This window comes from Gadus chalcogrammus, chromosome 1, assembly GCF_026213295.1.
Source record: "Gadus chalcogrammus isolate NIFS_2021 chromosome 1, NIFS_Gcha_1.0, whole genome shotgun sequence".
Lineage (NCBI taxonomy): Eukaryota > Metazoa > Chordata > Actinopteri > Gadiformes > Gadidae > Gadus > Gadus chalcogrammus.
In genome coordinates, this window is record NC_079412.1 from 27,172,114 (window position 1) to 27,192,004 (window position 19,891).

General features: G+C 45.2%; 3 protein-coding genes across 4 annotated transcripts in view; 1 reads left to right on the forward strand and 2 right to left on the reverse strand.

Moving 5' to 3' along the window:
• The window catches only part of scn8aa (sodium channel, voltage gated, type VIII, alpha subunit a), a 40,974-nt gene extending 37,015 nt beyond the window's left edge, over positions 1 to 3,959 (reverse strand). Inside the window, 1 exon segment of the mRNA XM_056599217.1 lies at positions 3,668 to 3,959. Within this exon segment, the coding sequence (XP_056455192.1) occupies positions 3,668 to 3,946 (279 nt within the window). The 5' untranslated portion in view covers positions 3,947 to 3,959.
• A 5,429-nt stretch (positions 3,960 to 9,388) lies between these two features.
• On the forward strand, positions 9,389 to 11,569 carry LOC130392090 (transmembrane protease serine 12). The gene is made up of 5 exons (XM_056602520.1): positions 9,389 to 9,629; positions 9,733 to 9,916; positions 10,516 to 10,793; positions 11,049 to 11,191; positions 11,282 to 11,569. Exons 1-5 carry the CDS (start codon positions 9,563 to 9,565, stop codon positions 11,519 to 11,521), a joined length of 912 nt encoding a protein of 303 aa, XP_056458495.1. The 5' UTR covers positions 9,389 to 9,562; the 3' UTR covers positions 11,522 to 11,569.
• A 4,230-nt stretch (positions 11,570 to 15,799) lies between these two features.
• The window catches only part of dip2ba (disco-interacting protein 2 homolog Ba), a 42,149-nt gene continuing 38,057 nt past the window's right edge, over positions 15,800 to 19,891 (reverse strand). For both annotated transcript variants that reach the window (XM_056599238.1, XM_056599229.1), the window contains 8 exons: positions 19,596 to 19,764; positions 19,040 to 19,210; positions 18,460 to 18,521; positions 18,296 to 18,353; positions 17,973 to 18,047; positions 17,589 to 17,763; positions 16,658 to 16,781; positions 15,800 to 16,102 (listed from right to left, as the gene is read on the reverse strand). In XM_056599238.1, the coding sequence (XP_056455213.1) occupies positions 15,850 to 16,102; positions 16,658 to 16,781; positions 17,589 to 17,763; positions 17,973 to 18,047; positions 18,296 to 18,353; positions 18,460 to 18,521; positions 19,040 to 19,210; positions 19,596 to 19,764 (1,087 nt within the window). In that variant the 3' untranslated portion in view covers positions 15,800 to 15,849. The remainder of the gene's footprint in view (positions 16,103 to 16,657; positions 16,782 to 17,588; positions 17,764 to 17,972; positions 18,048 to 18,295; positions 18,354 to 18,459; positions 18,522 to 19,039; positions 19,211 to 19,595; positions 19,765 to 19,891) is intronic.

Here is a 19,891-nt window from a genome sequence, read left to right on the forward strand (position 1 = left end):
CCTTCCTCTATTCCTCCCAGTGGCGCTCCCTCTCTCCGCCCCGGCTTGTCCACTATTATCCCATTGATCAGCGTTGTGGAGCAGGTGCACACTGAGACAAGAGACGTGGGCTTGTCGTGCTTGTGTATGTATAGTATTAAAGCCACCGACTAGCACCAGATGCAGAGGAGGAGCGGAGCAGCCTGGCAGACAACGCACGCTTGTCTACACGGGCCGTACGACAACAAAATGTAAATTATACATTCCTGCACACGCCTTTTCCTTCTCCCCCGTCCACACCTCATAACTCTCTCTCTCTTTCTCCCTCCCTCCCCCTCTCTCCCTCTATCTCTCTCTCTCTCTCTCTCTCTCTCTCTCTCTCCCTCCCGCTCTCTCTCTCCCTCCTGCTCCCTCTCTCCCTCCTGCTCCCTCTCTCCCTCCTTCTCTCTCTCCCTCCTGCTCTCTCTGTCCCTCCCCCTCTCCCCAGCAGGACCCACTGGGTGGGTTCAACAACGCCCTTCACCTGCCGATCCCATCATAGCCGAGCACAGCCACCCTGATCACCGCTGCGACCCAGCCCAGTCCCTCCCCTCCCCCTACCCCCGCCTGGGCTGAATAAGGGTGGAGGAAGGGTGGAGGAGGAGGGGGCGGATTTCTAATTCCGTCCCCAACAATATGGCCAGCCGTGTCCCTCAGTGCCTGGCACCCTCTCAGAGAGAAGAGGAGAAGAGCCAGCGCCTGATTCATCACCCAGAGCTGTCAGGAGGCACGGTGGCCCGGAGGAATGGAAGACTATCCAATACCGTCGCTCCCCCTCCTCACCCCTCTACACACGCACACACACAGACACCCTTCTGTTTCTCTCCCCTCCCCCCCCCCCCCAAAACCGGGAGGAAGCAAAAAGCTCCGACACCAGAGTCTAGGCGCGGCAGGCCTGGCATTCAGCGACAGAGATGTTAACAGGGAGGGGAGAGAGGGAGGGAGAGGGAGGGAGAGAAGGAGAGCGAGAGAGATAGAGACACAGATAAAGGGAAAGAGGAAAGACAGAGGGACAGACAAAAAAAAGAAAGCATGTGATAAAGAGACAGAGAGAGACACAGAACGAGAGAGAAAAAGAGGGGGAGAGAATCACCCTCTTTCCATTCAAGGTCGCTACCTGGCCTGACGGCACGGTGGCAGCTCTTGAGGAGTCACCACTGCCACACACACACTCACACGCATGAACACGCAGTCGCACACACTAACACACACACACGGATGGATGCTAGCACTTGAATATTAGCAGTAGTTCAAGGGCTGTAACTATAGCTTCGCCTGACGCAGGGGGCCGATTGGCTGGGTTGACTGTTGAAGAAGCAGGGGTCACAGACTGGGTGAGACAGCGGGTAAATAAACAGTATAAATAGACGTATACAAGGCAGGGAAACAAACAGCAGGCAAGAGCGTGTGTTAGGAGGACGCAATGAAGGGTGTTGTCTGTGACAACACCCGCGATCCCCTTCCTCCCCGTGCGCTGCTCTGGTGGAGGGGTTACATAACGGCTTCACGTGCACGCTCTCAAGGCGAGAGGAGAACGTGTACATGGATGGAACAGATGCACTGAGCAGAAGACGTGTACACATATGCGTACACACACACACACACACACACACACACACACACACACACACACACACACACACACACACACACACACACACACACCCTCAGATGATCTTCACAGAGCTTGCCAAGGTGCCATTTTCTTGTGCTCTTTATTTACCGACTTAGTAGTCCATAAATAGGGGAGGGAGGGGGGAGGGGAGCTAATTTTATTGAAAGGTGGACATTTAAAAATGGAATCGATCCAAAATAGAGTCATATTACCAGATCGATAACACTGATGTTGTCAAACACTTACACTATCTTATCCTAGAAGTTATGGTTAGGATGGTTTACAAATTATACTATAAATATAAGTAAGAATACAAATAGCAGAATTAGCAAAACAACTGGCCACTATTTTGGCAGGAACATTGTTTTAAGTTAAATAATGTATGTGACGGGGTTTGTGACTTGTTTAAAATGTTCAAAAGTTCCAAATGGATAACTGACTGCAAGCCTATCACAGCGTGGTCTGTCAGTCATGTGATCAAAGAAAACAGCTGGAGAATTAAAACCAACGATGGCCAACAGGGAGAACACAGGGTTTCGGTAAATTGTGGGGTTTGTGTCAGTTATGTTATGAGTAACTCAGAGAACAATAAGCAAAGGGGTTTTCAGGGGTTCAGAAATCCTCCTAACAGCTATGATGACAGCAGTCTCTATTCAATTTAGTCTTGATTGCTCATGCCTGTCCTTGGAATGCCTGCCTCTTCACTTTGCTACTTGAATTTCTGGTCCACTTAAATACGATTAATGCAGATCGTAATTCAAATATCTTGAAATTTTATGTCTTGAAACACTGAAAAAAGTATATTTGTTTTTTAAATCGACTAGAAATGCCAAATATGAATTTCAAAAGAGAGCTGACCTCGTTTTCAAAGTATTATGTTTCAATGTTGAATGAATTCAATGGTGTTTACATTTCCATACATTAATATAATTGAAAACATTAAGGCGGTGACTCGCTTCCATAGTTAGTGTAGTCTTTCAGAAAAACGAGGAAACATCTCAGCGAACCAACCTAAATGGAGTGTTCTTCATCAGGAAAAATGCTAAGATCATACAATATTCATACGGCAACGCCGCAATGCTGTTGTCTGACCTCCTATTTGCAGAACATGCATGTCTTCTGTATTATATCCAACCCGTTCAGATCAACCCACCAGTGCTTTGACTTGATCCACCGTGTCGAGGTCATTGTGACAAAGCAGTAAGCCCGAGCTTCAGTCTGGACAAGCCCAGCGGGGAAGACAGCGCCCAGTCCTTAAAGACTACCACAGCAAACTCTCTCCACTGCCCTTTATCTTTCCCTGGCAAATTAAGTCCTGAACAATTAGAAAAAACCCTTCATGTGGAACCACCGTCTTTCAATGGTTACCAGCCATGACCTTTCCCCCAAAAGCCCAGGAGCCACAGAGACATGGAGCAACCTACGCAACAACATGGGTACAACCCAGCTCCCCATAGGCCCCTCAAGGAAGAAAACATAATGACGTTACACCACCTCAGCAAGGAATTAGATGAAACGACGCGCTCAGCCTACCTGCCGGATGTGCAACCGACTCAAGCCATCGTGTGATTATGATGATGATCTCGCCTTTGACGGCTTCGTTGTGCTTTGTACAATTCATTCACAAATCATGTCGATAATAATGTCATTACTAATTTATGAACCCCAATTGCAACGTGGCATCATTGTTGGTCAGAAAATTAATGTTGTTATTGTTGTTGATGATGTTGTTATTAGAGACATGTCAGACAGTTCGGGACGGAGAGATTGAGGGAGAGAGAAAGAGAGCGAGAGCGAGAGAGAGAAAGAGAGAGAGAGAGAGAGAGAGAGAGAGAGAGAGAGAGAGAGAGAGAGCGAGAGAGAGAGAGAGAAATAGAGATCAATTGATAAGAATGAATGTACTCAGGAATATGTATTGGGATTCAAAAGGACGGGCGGCAGACTGCTTCACCATGAAAAACACTGTGCACTGCAAACCAAATACAGGGTGCCCAGCAGTGCGAGAGAGACGAAGGGGGAGGAAGGGCGACTCACTTTCTGAGTGGCCGCGTAGAAGGGGTCAAGGTCCTCCAGGGGTACCGCCACCAGCCCTTTGGGGATCTCCCCGTAGATGAAGGGCAGGCTCTTCCCGGCCTCCAGGTCGCTGTTGGGCTTGGGCTTGTTCTCGTCGTCATCGTCGCGGTAACTGCTGTCCTGCCGGGGAGGCTTCTTGTTCTTCGCATCCTTGAAGCGCAGCTCGAGGTTCGCCAGAGACTCCAAAGTGAACTCCTTGATGCTGTTAGGGCCTGGGGGTGCGAGAAGGGGTGCGGCCATGTTTTCATCCTGTAGCTACTTGGGTCCTTGGGGTCTGAACCATCCGCCGGGCGGCTGCTCTGGGGGAGGAGGAGGAGGAGGGAGAGAGAGGAGGATGATGAGAAGAGATAACACGTGCACTCATGTTGAACAGTAGAGCAGAGGCCAGCTGGAAGACCAGGATGCCTAAAGTGTGGTGAACCTTCATTTAAAGCTCGAATTAGAACCCTCCAGAGGGAAACTTCCCAAGGGATGAACAAAGTTCCTATCTAGAACAATATTAGATTTAAAAAACAACGTTTTGGGCTGAGAGTCTTTGGAAGGAGGGGGGGGGTGTTATCCTCATAGTTACGAAACCCATGGTGACTTTGTGATTGTTTTTTACTACAGTCGTTGTGTATGAGCGTTATAACGAGCGACGTGCATGAAATCCCCCACCTACGTAGCGCTGCACTATCAGTGTCAAAGAGGCGTTATCGTCTTTTGGACACCAACGTCCAATTCAACCGCTGGCCAGACGGCGCTCAGCACACACCATGACTTTAAGGGTCCAGGAAGCTTAACCCTCTCTCCCTTAACCAGCGCGGCCTGGATGGCGTTCCACACATTCACACACACCGTCCCTTGGTCGTGACGTAGAAAAATAACCGTGGCCTTATTTCAGTAACAGTGATATCATTGCATAGATTACAATGTTCAAGATCATATAAGACATATTGCCAATTTAAAATATTAATAAAAAGGACGTTCACAACCCCTTTAATGTCAGATCCAAAATGGCCTCTGGACAGCAATATTTTGGGTCTGAGCAAGGATATAATATATGATGCGATAATACTATAAGTAAGAGTGATTTGCATTTGTACATTTGTAAAAATGTAATATGCTTTATACATGTTACCATATTATAATTGTATGTTTATTACACTGTAACATTGTAAAAGTCCAAAGGACGGGCTTATTGAAGAGGGTTATAGATTAGAGTCTGTATTGTAATGGTTCAACAACACTTAGATCAGCCTCACGCTTAGCATGTTGAATTAAAGTTCTAACTAACCAACATTTTTGCGCACAGTGTCAGCGTCATAATGTCCTATTTTTTCAGTCTAGCCAACAGCAGTATGTTTGTTGTCCAGCAAAATATTCAAACAAGCCAAAGAGTTCAATTTTGCCCCAAATAATCCACTATCGTTATCCTCATTACGATTTGTTGACTCATCCTGATTCATCCAACAACACGTGTGCTTAGTGACAGCGATGAAGACGAAGACACAGCGGCAGCTTTCTCGCGCCCTTTGAGCTGCCTTGCTGTGTCTTGACACAGACATTGTGGACGTGCATGAGGGAAACATGAATGATAGGTATTGACTCTGCTGAGCAATGCAACGGGGCGGCTCTGTGACTGGGTGTAATCATAATAAAATAGCGATATTCTACTCGAGCGTGCGTGTGAACAGGAGCAGTCGGTTTGTAATACTTGTTGTTCATTGGCCATAAGACAAGATAATAAAATAACACTGAATTGTTGCAGCCATGTCTTTACAAGGCTTTTCCTGTTTATATCGCTCTTTCAATAATAGAAATAAGTCCTTCGGTATAAATACAGATTTTGTTGATATGACAACATCCACCACGGTTACAAAAGGAATGTCTGTTTAAAGGGCACTGGGAATGGGGATGCCTACTAAATGTCATACACAAGCTGAATACTCCATTCAGCTATACTGTATTTTTAACAGTCGCTTGATAACATAGATGTTTAGGCTAGTAACAAAACCTAATGCTCTATAAGCCCAAATCGACTAAGGATTTCTATAAAACAGAATAAACAACCTAAACACCGACTTTGACATCTTGCAAAATCAGCCGTCCCCGCCCGGAGCAGCGATAACATCAGCATCAGAGCGTTCCTGCCTTTCACATCCTGACAAATGTCTTTGTAACCTGGGAGGATATCCATCTCATAGATTCTCATGGATGAAATCGATAAGAGCCAAACGGATGCAATGAAAAGGCTAACCTAGGACACAGTCAAGCCTCCCATGTGAGGGTAACCGAGCGTCTGTTTATAACGTTCCAGAACGTTCCGGTCCTCGGAGCTGCGCTTCTTCTGCTGCTCACGGGCGCTGTCCGTTTCAGCACCACACCACAAACACTCGACCTAGTTCTGAATGAGATGACACCAAATAACCAATATTACATTCCCACTCACGTCGGCCTCAGACAGCACACAGCACACACACAGCACACACACAGCACACAGCACACAGCACACACACACACACACACACACACACACACACACACACACACACACACACACACACACACACACACAAAAACACAGAGACAGAGACACACCCACCCAGGCACGCACGCACGCACGCAAACACACACACAAACACACAAAAACGCACGCACTCGATCGCACGCACGTAAACAAAAACATACACACACACTACCCACTAAGCAGCGTCTAATGAAAGAAACCATTTCACACGATCGCATTGCCTTGGTTTTTAGCAGGCCTAAATGGTCATGATAACACTCAGTGATCCGTGCTCCAGGATGAGCTTGTAGAGGCCTTTCGTTTGAGCTCCTAGCGTCGTGCAGGCCTAGGAGGCTCGACACGGTCCTTTCTCGCCGACAAGGCCAATACCCTTCACCGATAGGTGATGATGCCTATGTGATGCTCCTATTATAGCTTATCATATAACCGAGGGCTAGGCCTGCCTGTATCCATGCGGGCTTCATTATTTACATCGCCGCACATATTGTTCACTCGTTCTAATTCGCCATGGATGAACGGTGAATTGTTTTGCTATTTTCCCCGATAAGGACACCACGCTGAACCCCATTCTATTAGTAGACATACAGCCTACACTGAACGGTGGTTCTGTCCAGCCCCACATGAAGCCGCAGCATTGCGCACATAAGAAGCCCCTTTACACCAAACTGGCCGAATTATCGCTTGCTGCAGTGGGTGGAATCTGTTGGACATGTCCTGCTGGGATTTTCTAACCTGAACGAATTTAAGTCAATGGTCTGATATTGCGATAGATCGTCAAGCCTGAATGAAATGTCATTCCGTGAGCACGTCGTTGAACGCACCTGGGTGTTGTTTTTTTTCTCCCTTCTATTCTTTACGTTTCATATAGCGTGGGGAGCCGTGCACCACACCCGGGGTCCGCGTCGACCACCCGATCAATACGCTGCTCCATACGGGGAGAGATGGCATGAAACACGAATAATAACGTCTCTTATCCCGAAATAACAGCGATTAGGTAAAAAAAAAAAAAGAAGGTGACCGGAGACCGTGATCGACTGATACACCCATAAGAGCATTTAGGAACATGATATCGATGATGGAGGTATCGCCTACTCACCCACCAGTCACATATTCCAAGCTGTATGGACATCATGTAAAAGATGAATTAAATATTGATTGATTGATGAACTGGCATTGTAAAGCTTTAGATTTCACCGAGAATGTTCTCCGCCGGCCCGCTTACCTTTTTGAATGAATCTGTCCATCCAGTTTACACACACCTCGGATTTGCTTTCCCCATATCTAATTCATGCCATATAAACGATGATTAAATTGAGCTAAAGACATAAACAGAACACCATGTTCCAAAACGATCGGTATTTTTTTTCCTCCACACGCCAAAGAAAATGTCCATGTATATTTGACACGCATGGAGTCTTATTCCCATTCACCTGGAAGATGAAGACCAGCTCTGCGACATTTATTTATGCAAGCATATTGATGCGACGGAAAAACATATTTCCTCACGGAAAATCGTCCTCGGGTAAAAGAAAAAGAAAATACTTACTTTGTCACCGTTACAGAGAATACAGAAAGGCGTTGTTGGACTGCAGATGTGGAAAAGATTGGGGAGAAACTGCGGCTGTCGCCATATTGTTGCTGGTATCCGTCCCCTACATAATTGATGACTCTCAGCAAAATGTAAGGGAGCGTCGCCAAATGCGTTTCTTAGAATCACGAAGGGAGTGTCGCCAAGTGTGTTTCTTAAAATCACAGGTAATTTGAGCAATCCTGTTAGGAAAAGATATTGTGCATCAGAATGCATCATGGGATGTTTTGTTGGTGAAAGGGACATTTTCAGAGGAATCTTAAATCAACGTAAACCTAATAAAACCCTTGTTTTTCCATGTCCAGACTGAGAAACGCTGTGGAGGTTTTAAACTTAACAGTCTTCCTGTAACAACAAATAATTTCACTATTAATTACAGTGACCAAAAAACTTCAGATCAAATTCACGAAAAGTATAATAGCCTATTTAGTGGTCTACGTTTTCAAATGCATCATCATATACATTTGTTGATATGTCATATCCCACAAAATTTTGAATTTGAATCGAAATAAATAAATGAATGCCAATTTCCATCATCCATTTACTTGATTTGTACCTCATATGGAACACAGTTCTATAGGTCTATTTGCGGAGCAGTAACTTCAGGTATGTGCTGAGGAGGGCGGCACTGCACCTGCCAGGTCATAGTTGTGGGAGTTGGTGGACTGAAACACACAGGAAGATAAAAGGATTTGACTTAAATAGACACAACTTGCTTGAGATACATTTTAGGGTACATTTAGTAGTTTAAGTACTTTGAGGAGTCCAGTAGTGATGGGTTCATCAATGAGTCGGCCCGAAGAGCTAGCTCCTGGAGATGAACGATGGGAGCTGACTTGTCTATCTGAAGTGCTGAAAGAGACATGTTTGGTATTTATATACATTAGCAGTTTTGGAAAGTCAGGGGCTTGATAGCTGGACGTTTTTCCAAAGGCCTGATTTAGATATATAAATTACATCAAACAACTGTTAGATGGGAATAACTTTAATCAGAGCAAGTGGCATGGGCCACGTTTACAATACTGTAGCCTTAGATCCAGTCGTGGATATAATATGAGGCTACTATCATCAGTCATCGATCCTGGCCCCCGACGTCGACAAAGCCATTCATATTTTCTAAGAGAACTTATTAGTGTTTGTACTCAACGTCTACACATATTTTAGAGGCAAAGATTGGCCTGTAAAATCAAATACATGCAAACAGGGAGCTGCATCTTTTATGGATAAAAAGCACTGACTAGTTATGACTTTTTCATTTCTCAATAGATTTAAATGAGTAGTTTGTATTGAAGGGTTTGTGAGTAAAGGTATGGTGAGTAAAACATTAATTTCATGTAAAATATATAAAATTGCATAAATATGAATAGAAAAACGACTCATTGAGATCTGATGAGAAATATAAACGTAATACTAGCCAAATTTGTATCCCCCCAAAAAAAGCTCTCAGTTTACTTCAACTGTTTCCAGGCAGTCTTTGCCTCAAATATGGCGGCGGCGTTAACGTTTCGACGTTAACGTATCGTAGCAACATGCCGAAGCATTCAATGCGTTTGATGCGCGTCGTTTCAACCTCCCAACATGGTCAAAATGTTGGCTGGGTATACGGGGTACTTTTGGATTGAAGTAAAGTACGGTATTCCTTTATTTCGACCCAAACGTTGTTATTGTGCTGTTCTGTTGCCAAATTCCCATTAATGGTAATCTGGTCGGAACGTATTTATCCAACGATTGAGAAAAAAAAAAGTAGACCTATACGCAAATGGATTGTAGGGCATTTCTGAAGATCCTTTGTGTGATCATTATATTTGCTAAAGTTTCATCGCACGGTAGGCAATTAAATAGCTAACAATCTGATAACACGCAACTGTCCCACTTGAAAACAAATGGTATAATCGACGTTGGTATATCTTTAAATATTTGATATAGCAGGCTGTGGGAAACGGAGCCTGGTTGCCCGGCCGGGTGGATCGCGCATCGTTGGGGGTCGGGAGGCCCCCATTGGGGCCTGGCCCTGGCTGGTGAGCATCCAGATCAAGGCGAGGCACCTCTGTGGGGGAACGATCCTCAACAGTCTCTGGGTGCTCACAGCAACTCACTGCTTCAGAAATTACCCGTAAGTAACGTCTGTTGACATTGTGGATCGACATTTCTAAGATGGTATTGTAGTTGACGGTATACACACACCTTGCTCTATATAGATCTGACTATTTGCTCAATATACAATTCAACACATGTGCTGATTATACTAAAACATTATATAAGGAGATAGCCTAAACCCTGCCTTCTCCATTCTGTGTCTGCCTCTACAACCCAGTTATCTATCCCTATCTCCGTCCACACAGCTGGGGCTCACCTTCAAGGTGCAGTTGGTAGAATTTAAGGGCTTTTGGTGGAAGCAACTTGGCGGAAATGACTTTATAATTCATACATTTGTTTTTATTACTGTAATAAATTGGTTGAATTTGCTCTTTTTAAAAACTAATTGAGATTAAAAAAGTTCTAGGAAGAAGGAGGGACGTGTTATCCCAATGGTTATGACCCACACCAACTGTGATTTTGCGTTTGATGCAGAGTGGAACGTCCACAAACTGGTTTCACTCTCTCAGAGCTGACTGACTGTTCATGCCATGTCTAACAAACTATACTCTTACTATAGCTCATAAACCATGCCTTCAGCGGCCTTAACCTGTGCCTATGCGCTTCTCTTTCTAGCACTGCCAGCCACAGATACTTCAAGGTGGTGGCCGGATTAGACGTGCTCTCCACGCCGGGAGAACACTCTCAGAGCCGGTCCGTGCACAGACTGAGAGTGCACGAGCGTTTCAGCGCGGCGACGTTCGACAACGACGTGGCCCTGGTGCGTCTGGCCTCTCCTTGGACCTTCGACGACTACGTGCAGCCCGTCTGCACCCCCAACAACCTGACCCACGAGCTGGGGCTCAACCTCAGCCTCTGCTTCGTCACGGGGTGGGGGAGTGTTTCGTATAATGGTGGGTGTGAGGATGGATGTAGGATCCAGGCCCACCTCACTGAGGCCAAAAAAAGCGAAACTTGTAATGCACATGCACAGTTTTCTGTAGGGCAGAACGGAGATTCTCTCTGTTTAGCCGAGACTCTCTTTAACAGTTTCATGTTGGTTGTTAAATGGTTCTGATTGGAGTGGGCAGGATAATCTAGTGGTTAGGGTGTTTTTTTTTCTAGAATAGTTTGAAACAGTGAAATGGTGGCGGGTGTTGTCTGTGAAGGTGTGGGCGTGGACAGACTGCAAGAGGCGGAGGTGGAGATCATCCACACCTCAAGGTGTAACCAGGCGGATTGGTACAACGGTGTCATCTCAGACAACATGATCTGTGCCGGGTCAGAGGAAGGGGCTGTGGATACGTGTCAGGTGACCCCATCATCCGACCAATGAGAGCTGAAAACCTCGAATCAAAATCAATAACGTCGGTGGTCTTTTGTGTATGGTGGTTGTTTCCAGGGGGACAGCGGTGGGCCTCTGCAGTGCTACAGTGAAGACGAGGACAGCTTCTACGTGGCCGGGGTGACCAGCTTCGGGGAGAAGTGTGGCCTGCCTCACCGACCAGGGGTGTACGCCCAGACCAGCAGGTTCAGCACCTGGCTGGAGAGAACCCAGGCAGACGCCTCTTCTGCACCGCCACGTCGCCTAGCAACAGCTGCCTCCATCACACTCCTCGGCACGATTTTGATGCTAGTCTGAGGAGAAGGACGAAGTCACCTACAAACCACTTGGCTCCAACGTCTGAGCGTTTAATTAATATATATATATATATATATATATTAAAGGTTCTCAACCATAGCTGGATTCAATGTGATCATTTGTATCATCAAGTAACAGTGAGAGTGGGTTAACCATATGAAAATATATCCATACAGCATTTTGTTGTTTAGAAAGTTTATCGTTTTCAGAATGCTTCAGTGTTTTAGACATATACCGGTAGACATGTGAATGTTTTGAATGACTACACCAACAATTTCAAAATGTATACTACATGTGGCTTAACAAATGTTAAGTTATTTCCAAACAAATATTATTTGACATTAAGATTATGTTTAGACATGGTTATAACTTATAACCCGCCACAACGAAGCTTGAAGAACCGCTTCGGGATCAAAACAGTTTCCTTTAGTTATCAATAATAAACCTCCATTTGATTACATATTTAGTTCTTCACAGATTAATACTTTTAAAGTCCCTTGTTTTATAAGGATACTTTAATACCGATTTTACGATGCAATTTGATACTCATCAATGCCATCAAACCTATCCTTATGTAAACCTAATTTTGAAGCCGAGCTGTGAAGTGAGATATGTTCTTCAGTCACATAATGACTGCGGAATATATTAGTCATATCCACCTCAATGGAGCTATAATAAAGCCTCAAGGTGAAGATAAAATGAAAAATAACTGATGTAATCACTGTGGAACCATAACTGTTTAAAAAACGCGCATTACTGTCTCCTAGCGGAGGAAAAGAGATACGCTGCTGCCCTAACCGCAGCTTTTGGTGCTATTCATGTCAGCAGAGAAAAGAACGACATCATATGTTGCAATACTAAGCAACTTGAAAATAAATATGGTTTGATCTTTGGTTAGAATGTTTCGATAGTTATATATACATGGTCGATTGAATAAATCGATATATATAAATAAATAAATTCATTATTCACTTACTTCATGACACCAGCTTTGTGGGCTCGATCCAACTTGATGAAAACGTATCACTGGTCTGAGGAGCTCTTCCATCTTCTAAATCTATAATTAAGAGCATGTGAATGCAGGGGATCTTAACATTAGATGGGTTTACAGTAAAGGGCCAAGACATTTTTGACAAAGCCTTTTTTTATTTTACACGAAACATCAACTGACAGCATAACAGTGTTTGACAAGGATGTACTTTCAGAGTTAGAAGTTTTTGCACCATTGACTATTGTGAAACATCTGGTTGATGCACCTTGACAATGCATAGTGTACAGACTGTTGAGGTATACATTTTTGGGCCCTTGATATGTAATACCCTTACCCTAGTTTCATGACCTCACAGGTACAACAATACAGACTGATGATGTGCTTACAATATTAACTTTGGAGGCTACTTACGCGCTCAATTCTACATTAAGTTTGGCGTGAATTAAAAAGATTTTAAAAGAATTTAAAAATAACTTGAGAAAAGGTTAAAGATAAAAGTGTAGCAATAATTGTGGTCGAGTGCAAAAGGTAAAAAAGTGAAGAAAAACCCCACTGATATTACGCTCATTTGAGCCCACTGAAAAAGTGATAAATGTTTAAAATTGTTTTCCGACCCCCGGGCCTAACCATTCTCTATATATAGCACCATAGTCCATGAAAAAGGCTTCTAGGCCGTTTTGAAATTATAAAACTTTATTCAAACGTGATGAAGTAAAACAATAGCAACAAACAAAATAACATAAAAAGAACAAAACACCTGTTGCTATAAAGGCTTTAATTACAATTATTTATGAATTAACCAACTTTGTTCAAAAGACTAGCTTGCAGACATTTCAATGTCTGCCAATGAAGTAGTTAAACTACTTCTGTGTTACAATCTTTTGTAAATGTGCAGGTTCTTAGAAAGAATCGTGAAGAATAATTGCTGAAACTCACAGAATATATTAAGTTCCAATTTAGATGGAAGAGTAACGAGTAAAACTACAGTGGGGGCGACATGAAGGAACATAATAAAAAGAAAAATACCTTTTGTAATGAATGGTTTCAAAAGTTTGCTTTTTTTGTTTCGGCATAAAAAATGATATATTTAAACTTAATGTGCACCGTAACTGAACAAATAGTCTCCCTCTCTGACACTCACACAATGTATTATGAATTAGGGAAAGTGCATTTTCACTAATTGCCAATTATATTAAATTTTCACTCCTGTAACGTCCTACTGTGAAAATGACGATGCATCAATAATTCTGTCAAGTGTGAGAATGGTCAAGTCATCAAAAATGTAATGCATACAATAGAACCAGTCCGTTTTCAATCTCAAACTTATGGTACAGACAACATTCTCGCCCTCCTTAAATAACAACCTGCCCTTCCCCTTCAGAAGGAGGATTTGATCTTTGTCTGACACACCTTGATTGCTGTAGATTTCTTATGGTCAGGGTGTGTTGTTTCAGTGTAATTGACATTCATAGACTATGGGTTTCAATGGCGACGCCAAAATGTGAACATCATTTTAGACAAATTCAACCCTGCTTAAAAAAAAATCTGCAGGGAAGAAACGGGTGGGCCAAAACGATGGGAGTCCTCCATGGGGAATCCACACGTGAAGGCTTTGACCAACGGAAATATCTCTTTTAGTTCCACAGGTTTAATAAGGCAAAGTTCTGTCCTCATTCTCGTCTTTGCACCATTTAAAGAAAAAGGGTTAGGACCACCAGTGATTCTTCAACGCCATGCATGCCGTGATGGTCTGATACAAAAGGCACTGACTCGCCTTCAAATAACCAACATCTTCCTGGTCAGCTGTGATGCTAATTGGGGGGGGGGGGGTTAACTGCGAGGCGCACTGCTTAACCATTGAACATGATGAGTATATGACTATACTCCGTGTTAAAATGTGTTAACAGTAGTTTCAAAATTAGCCCTGCATACTGACCTGTATGGCTGCCAATAGTCATTAATACCCTTAACAATGGGTGGGTACACAATCAATTAAACATCTAATAACAGCTGGAGTTAGTGTGTTTTAAGCCAATGATTAGTACTATAACAATTATTCTTACAACTATTGCATTATTAATACTCCTATTCTTACTATGCTATCCACGTATTGCAATTCTCCACATCCAAGAGAGAAAATGCTTGCATTTTATTCATGATGTAGATTCTATTTTTTTTTTCTTTGTCCCACTCACTAACAAATCTTAATTCAGATGTACTTTATAAACACACCACAGGACTAATGGACTTCCACCTCGTTGAAGTATTTTGCGGGTTGCTGTCGAGTTCTTATGAAATCCATGCTGCGGGCAGAAGGTCCTTGGAAGGCGCGCGTGTACTTAAATGCAGTACTGCCGTACTTTAAATGAAGTATCGTTGTACTCTTTTGGATGAAGGCTTTGTCCAGGCGAGCTGCGTCTGCTGGTGGTACTGCAACACTGACGTGAATTGTTTTGAGTGTTTTTTTTGTAGAGCACCAAAAGTGTTGGGGGGTGGGGGTGGGGGGGTTTGGGGGGGTGATGATGCAGGGAAGCCTTGGGACTCCGGACATGGGCGGGATGGGGACAACGTAAAGTGCATGAGGAAGGGGTCCAGGTCCTTGCACTGGTGACCTTCCTGTCGGGGAGCTGGGGAGGGGGTTCAGGGGGACACTGGTGACAGACTAGGCTCAGTCGGGTGGGGATAAAAAGTGAACGAAATGAACGAGGAATGAAGGAGGCGACAAAGACTTTGAACCGAGGGAAATCCAAGTAATAAATGTCTAGTTAACAAAAAATAGAAACAGCTAAAATCATAACGAACGACCAATGTATAAAATAGTAAATCGAGGGGAGCAGTGGCGGCGGAGAATCGGGCGAAGGCCACCATCCTACAGTTTATGAAAGATATGTCTTATCAAAAGAGGAGGAAGAACTCTTTTTCTTTTCTTGGAACCCAAAGTAAAACTCAGCAGCGGACAAGGTCACCTGCTGCATAGTCACCGAGAGAGAGACCGAGAAGGAGAGAGAGAGTGAGAGAGAGAGGGGTGTGCTTAAATCTGTGCTGCCCCTCCCCACCCCCACTCTCACATGTGCCGTCCTGTGCTGCAGTGTCCGAGTTTACGTCCACGGTCTAACTAATTGTGCACAATCTCCTCACCACCACCACCAACCCCCCCCCCCCCCCCCCTCCCCTGCCCTCCCTCTCCTCTCCCACCCTGGTTCCTCTCCCATGTGTGGCTTGTGGCTCAGTTTCCCCCCCCCCCCCCCCTTCACCCTGCCCGTACCCCCCCATCCGAACACCTTGATCATCAGTCTGGGCTGGTGGGGGGTGACCGGAGGGCGGGGCCGGTGGGGGCTCACATGTTGTAGGCCACGTAGATGGGGTCCAGCTGGTCGGCCAGGAAGGAGTCCCGCAGGTGCATGCGCTGCTTCTCCCCCCGGGAGTTGATGGGGATGACGCCGGGGTCCACAATGACCACCACGCCCACGATGAGGTGGTGCTCCTCCAGCACCACGTTGGTGACCAGGGGCACCAGGTCCAGGGCCTCCTGCTCCGAGCCGCTCAGCTCCGCCACCACCACCAGCAGGTTGGTCCATGTGAACACCGCGCTGTGGGAGGGGGGGGGAAGGGGTTAAACAGAGCCGTGGTGGACGACGACAGTAGGCGTTCTGCCGAGCTGTTTTTTTTTTCTGTTTTTACTTTACGCTGTTGAGGTGATCACTTTAGACTTAAAGGTTGTATCAGCGATGTTGGCTGGCGTCGCTTCTGTTGGTATTTGAAGCGAGATCCCAAACAAACGGAGCCAACTCGCCCCTCCCTTCCGTGTTTCGTGCATCCAGTAAAAACTATAATGAACGCAGCGCAAAACCCCATAACACCCACCCCTTGTCGGTGATTGGTTGGAACACTATTTATTTTGGTTTTGAGTGGTTGGTAGTACCATTTGTTTTTGTGTAAAATCTCAACCTGCTTATGGGGCGGGCAGCTAGGGGATCTTTAGGAAAGATCAGATGAATGTGAACATTTATGTTTCGGCCTAGAATCGCTTATGCAACCTTTAAGTTGCAGATAAATCTGTTTTCGGTTGCCTTAAGACAGTCGTGTCTTTCCCTTAAATCTATTTAATGTGAAGCAAAGGAGGGAGGGGGGCGTGGCAGGCGGACCTCTCAGCGATGCTGCGGTGGGTCCGGGACACAGAGGTCTCGATGTCGATGGGGTGATACCTCAGCCCCCTCAGCTCCAGGGTCTCGTCCAGAGAGCCCACCACGAACAGGGCGTCGTGGAGATCTGGGGGGAGGAGGACACCAGGTCCAAGAGTTAATGCACGTCCACCACGGAACACAGATATATACAACACGCATGCAGCAATAAATATATTAAGAATGAATAAGTAACAAACAGACAGCAGCAGAGATACCGTCAACAATATGTACAAATTGGAACTACAAAAAAGTGGAACACTCATCTATTCTCTTATGACAAAATGGCAACCTGCTAGACTAGCTGGTAAGCACGAGGAAAGCTAGCTCAATAGACATCTGGCTCATTTCCATATAGATATCGCATATTAATAAGACGTGCATGCAAGACATGTTATGCAAGACTAATTAATTATATGTGATACATGTATGATTGTAAAAAAAAATTAAAAACATAACATTTGTATCTTATTCCTATTTGTCTATTTCATACGTGCAACACGTTTTATTTTCCACTGGTGGCCCACAACATCCATTTTAAAATGTACGTTAATACAAGGCTCATTGACGGCTGCATTTACTTAAAGGTGACATACTATACCAGTAGGTGTGAGTGTGATTAGCCGTTACAAGCAGTTTGGAAAAATCAGCCTCTTATAACGTCAGAAGTGGGCGTGTCCACCCAGATGTGTGCTGGATAGATCAGTCCACCAGTCTTGGACCGTAGCAAACGTTGCTCATCTGTCCGTCATACATCTAGGTGGACCCGCCTGGTGGTATAATATGTCATCTAAGACCCCCAAAACACACAAACACATTGGACTGATTGGAACAGCTCATGGCTCCCCGGTGCCCCCGGTCGGGACGAGTCCGTGCCCCAGGCGGGATGCCTCACCCCCAGTGGAGTCCAGCAGCTCCGTCCTCTTGACGAAGCCCAGGTAGCCGGTGCGGGCCCACAGCGTCTGGGGCTCCCCGAAGCTGAGCGTGGTGTTGAAGTGGTCCGCCTGCAGGCTCTCCTCGCCGTAGATGGTGTAGTAGCCGCTGGCGCTGTGGGTGCTGCTCACCCAGATCTACACACACAGCCACCACCACATGGTCAGGGCTCACATGGGGCTCTCGTGGTTTGGGTTCAAATGCAGGGCAAATGTTCCCGCAGTTCCTTTTGGTCAATTATTTTTGCATAGTTTCATGAACACATTGAATTTATGGGAAAATGATAACCCAGGAACATATGATAACAAGGAATCTAGGTTTGGCCAGCATGTTCCTGCCCACTCACCTCCCCAAGGTGGGAATCTCCAAGAGGCCCTCTGGTCTCAGGGTTCACGATGATCACCCGGACCCCTGGTAAGATCTGACCACCGCAAAACACAGTCATTTCAGTTTACTAGTTCAAGGCAAGGCAACTTTATTCATGTAGCACTTTTCATACACGAGACGGACTCAATAGCTATCTATATCTATGTCTATATATTTATGTGATAACGTTATCATCACACAAACGGCTACACAGCCCCAATCCTTTGATAAGGCTCCTCGATAATACTTTATGATAACAAATAATAACTATTTCCAATTTTGTTCTGATAACTCTATACTTACAGTGCCGGACTCCATAAGAGGCAGACTCTGTGGCGCCCCTCTCTCCACCAGCCTTACCCTGAAACAGAAAACATGGTAACCATGTGCTCTCATTGGGATTACCCAGGTTCCCCTTGGGTGGTCTCTGGGGTTGGTTTGGGTAGTTACCGGTCTCTGGGTCTTACCTGTCGTGCCGCAGAGACTTCATGTCCACATAGACGGTGGAGGGATCTGGACCAGCCGTGCCCTGCTCATGGAGAAACAGAACGAAACACACACTGCCACCATTAATACATTTAGACTTCTTTGAGTGTTTCATTATTTTCACTACGTCGCTTTGTTGCTTTGCCCCTGGTTTTCATTATTAATTACTATTAATATACATTTTCCATGACGATAATGCTCTTTTGAGTTTGATTGTGAGCGATAGTCAGATAAAGATATAGAGTTAGAGATAGAGACAAAAACAGAGACAGTTGGGGAGATAGAGACAGACAAAAACAGTCAGAGAGACAGAGACCGACAAAGAGGGAGAGATAAAGACAAAATAAGAAACGGATAGATAGAGACCAACAAAGATAGACAGTAATCGAGATAGAGACAGAGAAATGGAGACAGACAAAGAGACATTTAGGGAGGTATAGACAGACATAGAGACAGTGAGAGAGATATAGACAAACAAAGCTTGAAAGCAAGAGACAAAGTGACAACAGTGAAGTAGAGCTAAGCAGAGGCAGAGAGAGACCAGCGGTGGGGACAGCAGACCTGCATGCAGAGGGCCAGGTTGACCCTGGAGCCGAAGGCGGTGCTGACGGCCCGGGGCGAGAGGCCCAGGTCTTTGAAGAGCTTGGAGAAGGACTGGGTCAGCAGCAGGCGAGGACGCTCCTCCGCTATCACCACACAGCTCCGCACACACGACAGGTTCAGCCCCCGCGCCTGGAAACACACACACACACACACACACACACACACACACACACACACACACACACACACACACACACACACACACACACACACACACACACACACACACACACACACACACACACACACACACACAATCTTTAAATTTTATTTGTTTTTATGTATTCAATGTTCATAAAACAAGTATAGTATTGTTATCATTATATTGTGATAACAATACTGATAATTATACTGTATATAAGAACACAGTATATATGACTTATTTGTTCCGGCGTGGGAAAAAACATCCGGTACTTTTATTACATGAAACATTGTAACAAGGAGCTCAAACCGCAGCCATATCAGCCATGGGTTAGCCACTGTGTGTCAGAGAAGGGCGGTCGGCGGTGCTGACCTTGAGCATCTCGGTCTGGGTTCCCAGGCCCTTGGTGCACAGCTCCATGACGGAGTAGGAGCAGAAGGTGTCTCTGATCTTGTACTGGCTGAGGGTGCTCAGCCACACGGGCAGGGAGCTCTCCAGCTCCAGAGGGGGGATGAGGATGGACTGGTGGCCCGAGTAAACACTGAGGGAGGAGAGCAAAGAGCACTGGTGAGGATTCCCTCCTGTGGGGACACGTCATGTGCAATGCGTGGTCTGATCTCGGCTGTGCGTGGACGGCGGGAGTTTATGAATACATTGAAAATGTGTTG

Excerpts from the sequence above, each read along its gene's own strand:
- LOC130392090 (XM_056602520.1), top strand. The coding sequence starts at position 9,563 with ATGGATTGTAGGGCATTTCTGAAGATCCTTTGTGTGATCATTATATTT. Across the intron at positions 9,917-10,515 it reads CACTGCTTCAGAAATTACCC|CACTGCCAGCCACAGATACT; the intron begins GTAAGTAACGTC and ends TTCTCTTTCTAG. Across the intron at positions 10,794-11,048 it reads GGGGAGTGTTTCGTATAATG|GTGTGGGCGTGGACAGACTG; the intron begins GTGGGTGTGAGG and ends TTGTCTGTGAAG.